Source organism: Rhinatrema bivittatum, chromosome 14 (assembly GCF_901001135.1).
Source record: "Rhinatrema bivittatum chromosome 14, aRhiBiv1.1, whole genome shotgun sequence".
Classification (NCBI taxonomy): Eukaryota; Metazoa; Chordata; class Amphibia; order Gymnophiona; family Rhinatrematidae; genus Rhinatrema; species Rhinatrema bivittatum.
The window spans coordinates 8,445,168-8,458,439 of record NC_042628.1 but is presented as its reverse complement, the minus strand read 5'-3'; the positions used below and the strand labels follow the sequence as shown (position 1 = coordinate 8,458,439).

At 42.5% G+C, this 13,272-nt stretch overlaps 1 protein-coding gene across 1 annotated transcript in view; it reads right to left on the bottom strand.

Annotated features, from left to right (window-relative positions):
• SMURF1 (SMAD specific E3 ubiquitin protein ligase 1) overlaps positions 1-5,335 on the bottom strand; it is an 89,351-nt gene extending 84,016 nt beyond the window's left edge. The window contains exon 1 of the mRNA XM_029577604.1: positions 5,257-5,335. Coding sequence (XP_029433464.1) covers positions 5,257-5,311 — 55 coding nt within the window. The 5' untranslated portion in view covers positions 5,312-5,335. The remainder of the gene's footprint in view (positions 1-5,256) is intronic.
• Between the last annotated feature and the right edge of the window lie 7,937 nt (positions 5,336-13,272).

Here is a 13,272-nt window from a genome sequence, read left to right as displayed (position 1 = left end):
TGAGACCTGTACCTTCATGCTGTGCATTCTCAACCCCTCCAGGACCCTTCTGATAAGCTGAGGTGATTACCTCCTTAATCTACCTTTCAGAGGATGCTTTTGAAGCTGCCTTCCCCCTTCCACCATCCCCCGAAGAGGATAAATAACCTATCTGACCTCTGGAAGACATTTGCAATTTTCAGATAAGCAATGTACTATACACATCCAGAAGTATAAAGTCTCTCTTGACATTGTAACCTCCCCTCTCCAGAATGCAGGCAGAGATACCACCTAATTTAGATGAAACCCTGTCTTTCTTCATAAAACTGTGCCAAACTGCCACAAGTGATAGGCTAAGGAGCAGACCCTCATAGCCTCATTTCAAATTTGGGTCCCCATGGCAACCCAAGCTCCTTCTTGATTCCCTCTTCGGCTCCCCAAAAGAAGTGGACTGATGTTGATAGCCTAGCTTTCTGGAGGGGTGACCTATCTCTGGGTCTATACTGCCTGACCTGCCGTTAATAAGCATGAGAGCCTCTTCTTATCACGCTCTTGCCCCATCCTCTGGCAGCCTCTGAGGCCTGGACTCCTTCAGATCCCTTATCAGTTCTTCCCTGAACAATCAACTCCATCTGAAGGACTAATCTGCCACCTAGATTGCCATTTCAATAAATAAGAAATAAAACTGCTTGGATACATTAAATTCAATAAATAATAATAATTGCTGTTTGACCAATGGTCTGATTAAGTCATACAAATCTTCCACTATGAAAGCCACCCCTGATTCCAGCTTAGCTATCTCTCTCTCCTCTGCATTCGGTTGCAGCTACTGGGCCCATTAAATCAATCATCTAGCCATATACTACACTACCCCCACCCCCAGATTGCCACTGTAGGGACCAACTGGGAATCTGACAGGATCTTTTCAGAGCCATTTCAGCCTTTCTTCCTTGGAGGTCCTTCAGGATTGGAGACTTTTGTGTAACTGCAGCCACCAGTGCATGTGTCATAAAATCAGGCAGTCCCACTTCTACCTATTGGACTGGGTAGAGAACTGGCATGGCTCTCCTGATCCTGAATCTGGAGTCACCCATTCTGTCGTAATCATATCCTGTACTGCTGGGTGAAGAGGGAAGGCTTTAGGAGGTTTCTTAATTCCTGCTAAAATTGGATTTCTTCATGGGGCTTCCCTTTCCTGTTTATCTGAAACCTTCAGAGATTGGATCACTTGTGGTATAAATACCCCAAATTCAGCCTTCCTAAAGAGTCTCAACACCACATCCTCCCCCCTTCAAGTAATGTCATCTCAGCTTCTTCAGAGTCTTCCGCTGACTCCTGCATCTATTGACCTCCCTCCCATAAGTCACTCGAAGTTGGGAGGAGGACCAAAGAATGATTTTTATCCGATTCCACCTGGGGTCTCTTTAAACCTGAAGACCGATCCTCTCCAGGCTCGGCGAGTAACCGAGCCTCAACCTTCCTCTCTTTTCATTGCACAATATGCCTTGTGCATTACTACAACAGACTCTGTGGAAAACCCCTGCTCCATGGTGAGGTCCTGCTGATAGCTCCGAGGAAGCCCTCCGTGGAGGCCCGGGGGCCACTTTATTCTCTCAGTCTCCAGTGCTTCCCAAGTGTGCTGATGCTACAGCCACCCGGGGCTCTGCTCGGACAGCAGCTCCTCCCCTTCAGACACCGTGGTGGCTCTGATCTCCTCCCATGGTGCTTAACTAGATGCCAACTCCTCTGAGCTCTTGCAGTTCCTGCAAAAGGAACCAGTGACTGTACTTTGCTGCCAGCTATCGCATAACAGACACCTCCTCTCCACTGCAGCTAGGAGGGAAGTATGGGAGAAATGAGCCGTTCCATGTGCTCACTGTGGGACTCTATAACTGTATTCCTCTTTCCTGATGGCAGAGAACTACTGATAGCCTTTTTCTTGCTGCACCCAGCTATATAGGAGAACATGTCAGAAAAGGTTTGTGTTCTCTGCCGTCATCTGCAGCTCAGCGAGGATAACCCATTTGTCTGGACTGGTCTGGCAGCACAATAAGGAATGATCAATTAATTTTTCTGGAATCAATAATGCATTAATCAAACTGAAAAATGCTAACTTAGAAAAATGTACTTTTCTATTATCACTTACTGCTGATCTCAGACTATTAGCTATAAAAAATGTATTCTTTCAAAATTGTATTCAATCATTGGAAATACCTATCTGAAGATTCTCATGTGCACAGTTATTTAAATGGCCTGCATAGTTCTAGTTTACAAAACTGCAATAAAAGCAAAGCATGCTTAAACGATTTTTAAAAAGTAAATATTTGCCACTGTAAATGCAAGATCAGAGTTCTAACAAAAGCACTGATGTCCACATCTCATTTCTAATCTGGGCCTGAGAGGGAACCACAGTTTGCACTGACTTTACACAGCTTCTCAGGAATGAAGGGCAAGAAAATATTTTACCAATCTGGCTGTCAACAAGATACATGATATAATGCAAATCAAAAGATTTTCATTTCATCTTGGCCAAATCTACAAACAAAGATATTAAAAGATCTTTATCCAGACAGCATATAGTGATGGTAAAATTCCTTTTACTAATTTTTTGCTAAAATCCCCTAAATATTTCTGATAATACTAAACAGTTAGGCTTTTCTGTTAAGCAATGTTTGCCGTAATGAATGTTTATATTATTATATGTTTAAATAAGCTCTGAAATTCTCAAACAAAAGACAGTTAATTGTAAGAACATATGCAATCAATTCAAAAAGAAAATGAAGATACTATACCAGGCACCACATTACATTGTTTTAAAAAGGCAAGAGTACAGAAAAATATAAATCCTTAAACATAAAAATGTTAGCTCAGTTTTTACATGTAACAAGTCCTCAGGCAGATGCAGAAACTACTTGTATTCAGTTGAACCTTCAGCATGCATTTTCTGTACGCAAAACTGACTGCCAATGCAGAAAGTGTGTGCTTCTAAATGGGAGCCCTGCTTCGCACCCTCGCATGCAAATGAAGGTATTAAGCAGAACTCCAGGATGCAGAGAGACTGCAACTGGCCAAAGCACCTTTTTTAGTGCTGGAGTTAAGTTTCCAGTACTCCTGCGCTGGCACTTAAAACCCCTAAAAGGGGGGAAAATGTTCAAAGTAAAGTTTAAAAATGCCCACAGATTTGATTTATCCGGGTAAGTGGTGGCTGCTGTCACTTATGGTTTAAAATGTGCTTTGGACCTGTGCCAAATGCACATTTTACTCAAACATGCTTTTTTTTTCTTTAACTCCCAATGCATTTGCATTTCATTAGCTTATTGCATCAGGAGTTAAAAAAGTTAATCTGGGCGTTAAAAACATGCACTAAAAACCAGCGCACAGTTTCATAACACCCAGATTACTGCATTGGCCTGCTTAAATGGTAAGTACTCTCTATAGTGTTCTTATTAAGCTTGTATTTCAACTGCTAGAATTTGCTTCAAAACCACTTATGTGCAGCCTCATTCATATTTTAATATTTTCTCTAAGAACAAAAATGCGGTCACATCCTATAGCGAGTACAAAACACTTCATATTTGGCACTCGCAGTCAAGTTCTGCACAATAAATATACAATCAAAATGCTCATAAGAATTTAAATGTGTAACCTCTCTGGAGTCTTACCTACTATACCGCATATGATGTCTTAATCATTTTTTATCACTGTAGACTGATATAATGTTTACCATATACAAACCTAAAGATATGAATCACCATATAAAAAAAATAACCAAAATATTAGAAAGGCAAAAAAAAATAATTAATCCAAAGCCTAATGAATATACTTCTCCCTCCACTGAAACTATGATTCTTTCATACCACTTGTTCTTTATTAAGTTACTGCCAACATTATAGTTTTAAGCCAGATTTTAGCCAAGGTGCATAAAACTGTTTACATACTTGCAAGACCAATATGGAATAGCTATGTAATTAAAGCTTTCAATATGTTACAATATCTTGATGTTTTTAAGTCAGTCATGACAACATTTTTACAGTTTAAGAAATATTTGCTAAAATTAAAAGGATGTTTTTGAAAAAACATTTTTATGGCAATACCTGTTAACTTTCCAAAAATGGAGACCTCTAGATTCATCTACAATCTGTGCAACTTTTTAATTAGCAAAATAGACCCTCCTCACTCAGATGAAATATTTTATAGCCTTGTCGCTTTTAACCATGTTTTCTATGATAAATAAATTTCCTGATGCCTCTTATGTATCTTGAGTACACTACAAGTATCACAGAGCACTCTCTCATTATTTATTTATGATCACGCTTTTCCACCGAGAGTTCGTGTGACAGAGAAATTGAAATTACAACAAACAGGAATTGATCAGCCTAGAACAGGAGCTGATCTACAAAAAAAAAAAAGTGTATACAGTGGGAACAAGTAACAGAGAAATCGAAACTGCATCTGTATAGTGCTGCAAACATCTAATAGTGCTATAGAAGTCAGTAGTAGTAGTTATAAACACTATACATATTTTACTTGTATTTTAGATGCTCCTCTATGTGGATCAATATCTGACAATTTTGCCACAACTAAGTCACGCTATGATTTACTTAAAATCCCTTTCTTTAGAGACGGTCACATCTAGTAAAGTTTGCATACCCAATTAAAGGGAAAACGCAACTGCCAAGCCAAATCAGACTTCCGTTTTATTTCCTTAGCACGCAAGTCTTCTCCTAGACGTCACAATTCAGAGTTTCAACGAAGTGGATTAAGTTTTCCCCTTCTCTAATTGAGAAGCAGAAAAACCGGTGCACCGGGGAAGTCTGCAGGGCTGGCCAGGACGTCTATGCTGTAGCCTTACACAGGGAGGACACTTTTCAGCAGGAACTGTCCACCCTCGCCGGCGCATGCGCACACGACATCGCCTCCATTCATCAATATGAACTGTCAGTATTTGGCAGAGAGGACACCGCCGGAGACGTAAATGTTACTAGGACCAACAAATAAATAAACGCACGCAGCTCGGTGCAATACACTCCTGCATCCACCCCGGGGGGGGACCCCCGGCTCCCCCAGTCATCCGTTTTTCCAGGTCATTAAAAAAAAAAAAATTAAAGACTCGAGAACCCAAAGGAGACCAACTCCCACAGCAGCGGCAACAGCTTGGATTCGGAAAAAGCTTTAGGAAGGAAGGGGGGCAGTTAAGTTTAAACCTCCTCACAAAGTGTTAGGAAAAGCGTCGCCGGGGGACGGAAGGTAACGTCCCAGCGGAGATCCGGCGCTTACCTGTCAGGCGGATTTTGATGCTGGATCCATTTCTCCGACTCCCGGGATTCGACATCCCTCAGCTTTCGCCCCCTCCCCCCACCCCCCCGAAAAGAGTCTTAAACAAAACGCCCGACAGAAGACGGAAAAAAAAATATTCCATAGAAAAATGAAACCAAACCCCTAGCCCTCCCCCCCCCCTTTCCTCCTCGGTAACTCCCGCCGTTTACGTTTTCCCAGCGGATACCCTCTCCGCCTCCAAATCGACAAAGAATTAAATGGAATAAAGCGGAGAGGAGCGGGGGAGGAAACCGTCCCCCCCCCCCGCCCTTAAAAGTAAACAAAAATAATTTCAACAACAACAACAAAAAAAAAAAAAAAAAATCCCCGCACCAAAGCCGTCGCCTGAATACCCTTCAGCTCTTCCTCGTCTCGCAGCCCGGCCGCGACTGGCCGACGCCGCGCTCGCCACGCCCCCGCCAACTTTCACGAGCACGCAAGTTCTCCCGACGTCACACGCCACAGAGCGCGAGCTCCGCCAGAGACGGGCGCGTCATGTGATCATTCTGTAGGCGGTAGGGCGTGGTTTGCTCCTTGCAGCTTTGTGGAGCGCAGAGCGCCCCGTAAGGCACAGTGGGTCCGTGATTATGGGATATGCGTCTGTTTGGAAACTAGAGAAAGTCTTACGCTTTGGACTTTATAGCAATATATCACTGAACATGTATAAAAGGAAAGTTTTGTGTTATGACATGATTATAATGGTGGAGAAATGCTGTAGATTTATTGTATAGCCTGATTAGTCTAAATATGATGGTCCTTTTTAAAAAAAGCATAAGCATTAGATCTTCCGAGGGATAGCCGTGTTAGTCTGGTGTACAAAAAATGATATGAGGCGAGTGGCACACGCATGTAGACTAACTCGTTTATTGAGGCCTGAGCCTTCGAGGATAGAGTCCACTTCGGCAACTGAGGAAGTGGACTCCGTTCTGGAAAGCTCACTCGTAATAAATTGGTTAGTCTATAGGTGCCACCCATCATCTTGGTTTGAGCGTTAGTACACAAAGGGGATTGGAACTTTACCAATCATGGTTTTTCTTCTTTTTTTTCATTTTGTTGGTGAGTGTTTTTAACTTTGCACCATTAGGAGATTGTGTCAGTTTCTGTTCATTTATCATTTCAAGATCAAAATCATGGATTTCAGAAATACAGACTTTGTTAAAATAGAGAAGTGCCTTGAAGAGGTGCTAGAAGCTTAGGAGGAGATGTGAGAAGTGGAACAGTGGGCTAAATTAAAAGGAGCTACAAAAAGAGGCTGGCAAGGAAGAATTTCTGGTGAAGCTGAAAGAGACAAGAAAAGAGATAATGATAGCAAAAGCTCGAGTGGAAGAAAGAATTGCCAAGGAGGTAAAGCAAGGTGAGAAAACATTTTTCAGATACATCAGAGAGAGGAAGAAGGTCAGAGGTAATATTATTGTAAGACTGAAGGGAGACAAGGGTCATAATATGGAGAAAGATAAGGAAAAGGCAGAAACATTAAACAAACAATTAATTTTGGAGTCCCCCAAAGAACACCTTGGGGAAGGACAAATGCTGGTTGGTAGGAGCACTGATGGGAGTGGAGGAGATGCCACTCCATTTATGGCAGAGACTGTATGTGTGGCACTAGCGAAACTGGAAGTGGACAAGGCCATTTATTTATTTTAAAACATTTATAGTCTGTCTCTAATGACCCAAACAAGCTAGGCGGATTACAGCATATTCAAATATAATCAATAAAATCTAGCGACCAGATGAAAAAGAAGATCAGTAAACACCAAGGAGTTTGTTATTAAAATAATAAAAAGGCAGAGTTTTGCTCAATTTAGAGCTGCTTCAGGGGCTATATAGAAACAAATGAAACCAATATAAAAAAACCATATATAAACATACAAATATACAACCATGCTGCACAAAAAATAAAAATAATAAGAAATTATATAAAGATATTGAATAAAACTAAACAAAGGACAGCCTATGAATTAACAGGTGTGATGGGATAAATGGTACAAAGTTGATTCAAATATAGCCAATAACTGGCTAAGCAATATACCACTCCTGTTTTGTCAGACTGCTGTTCTTTTAAATATATGATCACTAGTTGACCAGTTTATATTTAGTCTTTCAGTTATTGGCTATATTTGAATTCTGCTGTAAATTTATCTAATTTTTATGGGGTGGGACAGAGGGAGGGGATATCAGAGCGCACAGTGTTCTTCAAGCCAACTTACATACTGCCATGGGGGGGAGGGGGGGAGATCTGGTTAGATTCCTAAATCCATCATCTTCCCCTTGAGCCAGCTAAGGCTATGGAAACCAGAATGCCAGCCATTGCACAGTTCCTAGTGGCCACTTTGTGATGCAGCAGCCTCAGTGACCCCTGCCCAAGGACTGCCATTAAAAGCACTGGGCTAGATGACCTATGGGATTGGTGGCAGGCAGGGGAATTAGACAATGGGGGGAAAATTCAAGGAGATGGCTCCAAATTAAACCTGAGTAGAGACTGTCGCCATTAAGAAGCACAAAACAGAAGCTGCAGAGACAAAGGCAGCGTAGACGGCTCCTTAGGTTGAATTGCTCCTGTATCACCGAAGAAAATGGAAAATGTTGATTAGTTTCCTTCTACTCAATTCCAGCACTGAAGAAGCTGAATCGGTTTATTCCCTCTCTGCGGCCAGTGCTGAGTCCTGTTTGCTTGTAGTCACATTAAACAGCACATAACTGAAATGCCACCTCCTGGAGGCCTATAGTGTTACAGAACAGCAGCGTGCAGCCACTCAAGCGTTGTAATCTGGCGGGCTGGCTGCCTCTCAGCAGGGTTTGCTTGAAACGCTACCCTTACAAAATATATCTTTTTTTTAATAAAGCCAAACTGCAGCCCAGCTACTGCTACATTGTAGATAACGTTTCTAGGTTTGTACGTCTCCATATCCATTTTTCTAGCTGGCGTGCAATGTCAAACACTCATAATAAAACCATAAGCATGATGGTGTGGTTCATTTGTTCCACGATGGATTTTGGATCGTATTATATAGGATTTAATATTATTTTTTATTAATTTAAATTTATTTTGATACTACTTGTAAAGCATTTTGACCTTTGGAACAGTGATTGATAAAAACTGTAAAAATAAAGTATATTGCTTAACTAATTCTTCAATTACCCTGGGGGGCAAGTATGTCCCTCCGCAGGGAGGTTACATCTAGGGCAGTACGATCCTGTATTGCCCCCTCCTCTTTTTGGAAAGTAACATGCACGAATGTGAAGGAGCATAAAGCAGGGGGCAGGTAGGCGAAGACTAAAATAGGCTGTTTGGGAATGCAAGCAGGCCCGCACCCCTACCCCTGCCTGGATTTAGGCGTAGGCAAGTGGCTGGAGTGCCAAATACCTAGGCTGAAGAGGATCCTGTTTCCCCTTGCTTTAGGGCTGGGTGGTACTTCCAACCACCCCTGCCCACTAAGCTCTGCTGTCCAAGTTTAGGGAGAGGAGATCCCCCTCCCCTCTCCAGCTCTGAGGAAGATCTTAAATCCAGATTCGGCAGCACTTGGCATGAACAGCAAGGGGCTGTTCCTTTTCCTCCACAGCTTGACTTAGGTTGAAGGTGCTGCAAGCCTACTCCCTATGATTTATGATTAAACACACAAAACGGGAACCATAGACCTTCCAGTCACCTTTCCACAGGTGTCCTCACTTTTCTGCTCCCAATCTCTTCCCCACCCCCACCCCCCTTCCAGCAAGACCCCACTATGGGTGAACCCTCACTTCAAGCTGTCATGCATTAGCAGAGGCCTTCCAAAGCACTCCAAGCCAAGCTGCTAGCCTGCTCCGTCTGAGACCTGAGCCACGCAGTAATTGCAGGACACTGGCCTATCTTACTCTGCACCAGTCTCACAAGCAAGAAAAGGATAGATGTTCTTTAAAGTTAAAGTTAGTTTTCTGTTCAGCATTTAAAGTTTAGTAGCTCAGTTTTTGTATGAATGTAACTGATAAGGGGAAAAAAACAGGGCATAGTTAGCTCTAGCTAGATAGGGGTCATAGCCCCTGAGTCTGTTCCTCTCCCCTGGACATTTAAAAACTTGGTTCTGCCACTGCCTGTTTCTTTCCCTCCTTGCCCAAGCCTGCTTGTAACCTTTCCCCAGAGCTACCACCCATACAAGCATCAGATCATTAAAGCAGTCTGGGGTAGATCAGACAGGGCACATGTTTTTTTGACAGCCTTAAAGCCAAACCAGAAAATCCAGCAGCAGGGCCTGTAAACTAGCTAACCAAGATCCCGCAGTATCCACTCCCCACATTTCTGTGCAGGAGGGGCAGGGCTACTGCTGGATTCCCTCTCCTATAGCCCTTACTGCTGCAGCTGGAAATCTTCAGCCTGGCAGCTTTTCACTCAAGGTGGTGAGATAGGGGACCTGTGATAAAGTGAAGAACATGGGAATGAGCACACCCAGAGGGAAGACTGGGTCTTGCTGGGCAGGGCAGGAAGGAGGTAGAGTGCTGCTGGGCAGATAGAGGGAGGACTCATAGGCCTATGCATAGCAATGTCTATGGGGAAAATCACACACACACCATGGAGATATGGCCCTGAGGGAAAACTGGTACCTCTTCCCTACTAGAGCACTGATTAGGAAAATTATACGTTAAAGTACTCCCATTGAGCCATGACCCAGCTTCACTTTAGAGCAATCCAGATCCTCTATATAACCCACAGGTTTAATACTGAATTTTATATAGCTTATAGCTCATCCTGCCATACATGGATGCTCAGAACAGGCAGCATAATAAGAAAGAAAAGAAAGTTATGCAGGAACTCATATTAGACCAAACACGTTCAACCTCTTCCAGGGGTCGTTTGAGTGGAGGAGGAGCAGGCTATGAGCCAGGGAAGCCAGGGTTCAACTCCCACTGCTGCTCCTTGTGACCTTGGCAAGTCACTTTACCCTTTGTTGCCTCAGGTAGAAACAGTTCGTGAGCCATCTAGGGACAGGGAAATATCCACAGTACCAGCGTGTAATTTGCTTTGAAATGCTGAAAAGCAGGATTTAAAATATGCATCTATCACCCTCTTATAGAAATTCTTAGATTAGATTAAGGAGACATGGGGTGAGTGTAAAAGGGATAGACTAAGATGTACAGGTTTCTGTGCATGGATACCTTAAGAGGTATTAAAAAGGTCTCTCTCCAAACCACCTTTCCTCTAGGCTGTGCATGTTTAGCGCTGTCTGTCCCCATATGCTTTCTCATGAAAATCATTGAGCACTTCCACTTGTAGGACTTTTTGAATGCACAGCCCCCAGCACTGTACATAGCAAGCAGTAGGGACAATCTCCCTTTGGGATCTATCCTCTCCTTACATTGCCTTATCAACTTGCTTGTATCTGAACTTTAAGTAGAGAATCACACCCAGATCCCATTCTTGTTTCATGCATGGAAGAATTCACACCCTAGACTTTACAGCTCCCTTTGTTTTCAGTACAAATTTATTTATTTTGACATTTTATATACCTAGTTCCCTGTAAACATCACATTGGTTTACAAAGTAACATTCATAGCTATAAATCAGCAGATGCTAGTTTACAGAGATAGTATTCATAAGTAGGCATTAACATTTATCAGATGAATGATCCACTGCATAGTAACTAAATAAACATTTAAATAAAGTTTCACATATTAGTCAGTCCAAGGAGCTTTTACAATCTCTTAAGTTTGTTCCTCATGCATCAGTTATTAGTATCTCATGTCCTCCTTGTTATTGTGGATCTCTGCATTCTGATGTTTTAAGTTAGGTTGGACTTGTTAGAAAACTATTCAGGTACTCCAGATGTGATTAGTTGACTTCTGAAGCAAGACCAGAAACTGGCTGCACTATTTGCCTACATGGATAACTATAGCAGCCTGCCAGCTCGAGGACTTGGCCTAGAGACATAAGAGGCATCCACCGTACAATTTAGGATTTCAGAAACTTGAAGTTTTTTTCTTTCAGACTATTAAGAGTTAGACATACTGAATCTTCTAATATAAGAATCCAAACCTCGATTTAACCCCCCATCAGCAGTGCTTGTGGACATATAAAATCTCAGAGCAGTGCTACTCCTTCCTACTACCCTTGGCCAGAATGTGGCTCGGAGGATGTCTGCTCTGCCCACAGTACTGGGTGAGAACAGGTCCTTTGTTTTTGTAGGTAACTGTTCTAGCTTTCCTTCTTTTTAACTTTAGTTCCAAGGATCAGCCCTATGGCACTGAACCAGGACTTGACGTGCAGCCTTCCTGTTGTATACAGGGGAAGGATGGTTTAGGTGGTACAGCACCCCCCAAATAAGGCTTTTGTGCTAGAACTGCCACTTGCCAGCCTCATGCCTTTGCAAGAGACACGCTGTGCTCCCAACGGGGCAGATGCAAAATTTATGCTCAGAAAGCAGGCACCAAATAGTCAGCACCTGCTTTAATGTGCCCCCATGTAATATTTAAATTAGGGAGTCATGTTAGCAAGGCGGCACACTCCTTGCTAATAAGAGCATCAGCTGGGAACCCCAAACAGTTTCAGTTTTCCTAAACACCGCACAGGCAGGGGTTCAGGAAACAGACACTTGTCCATTTTGATTTAGTTTTTCCTTCCCTCCTTATTTTCATAATGATATTACATAGGAGGCAGTACAGAAAAGCTGTTTTTCCTGCTCTTCTGTACTAGTTTTAGGAGTGCTTAGCTATTAATGGCTGCTCCAGACAGGCGTTTTGTATCATTAAAGTGTGCTTCCTGGATGCACTTTTATTTTTGTATTGGGAGTGAATGCCTAATAACCTCATTCACATGTATTTGCATGCGATGAGTGCTATTAGATTCACTCCGCGGTTGCTGGGTGTTGCATAAGGGGATTAGGTTAGTGCCTATAAAATCCATGTCCAACTGTGGGTTAAACAGTGCACACAGCTTGGTGCATGGTATTGCATCAGCACCATTAAGACTTTGGATGAAATGCCTCAAGGAACTAAGTGCCTACTCAGGCTTCAGCTGGACATAGGACAACTTGTGAAGCCCAGCACATGATCTAGGTGTTCATTCAAAGGCAGATTAGGTTATTCTAAGTCCCTGCTATTCTATTAGATCTTAAATCCTGAAATACTACCCAGAGATAAATCCAGATTAGGGTCAAGCTTTGTGGCTTAGGCAAATGAGATGGAAAAGGTTCAAATTGCTCTACTTAACACTGCACTTTACAAAATTCAAGCTGATTCTACCCATGTAGAAGTGAAGATGGAGTTTGTGCACATAACTGCAGTTGTGATAGGAATTAAAGGGAAGAGCAGAGGAAGGATTTACCCTATGGGAATGTGTACAGATCTACAGCTGTTACACCTAGTGAGGAACAGCAGGTACAACTGCACATAGTCCCTGTGTATCTATGAATCTCATGACAGATATGAGCCTGGGCTTTGTAAACCTGGAATAGAGTCTGCATGAAGCTACCTATAAACTCTTAATCCTAAATGGCAGGGCTTCCCATACCTGTTCTAAGGATAAACACACACCCCCCCCCCCCTCCTTTCAAATATAAAAAAAACCTACTGCTATTGTATAATTCTTATGTTGAATACACATTATGGCCACACTGAAAGCCTACTGCAGGAGGAAAGCCTGCTTTAGGGTAAGGTTTCTTCTTGCTGAGCTTGGTTTAGATATGTTTAGCCTCTCATGCAACACCCAGCAGCTCCTACTCTGTCAGATACTACTATTTTGGATAAACTCCTGAGCTGTAGAAGAGAAACTGGTAGAAGACAGTGCTGTATCTTAGCCCTTGCTGGTGAAACTACAGCACACGACATCTAGGACAGACTAAGCTAGGTGCTCCTGTGCCTAGCTTAAGAAATACTGCTTGGATGTTGCTCAGAGGAATTTTCTAGAAGGTAGATTGTTCCTAGTCTTAACTGCATATAGGGCAGCAGTATTAGGCTCCTCAGCTTAACTTCATACTTAAAGTTATTTGAAAGCATACACTGCAGACAAGC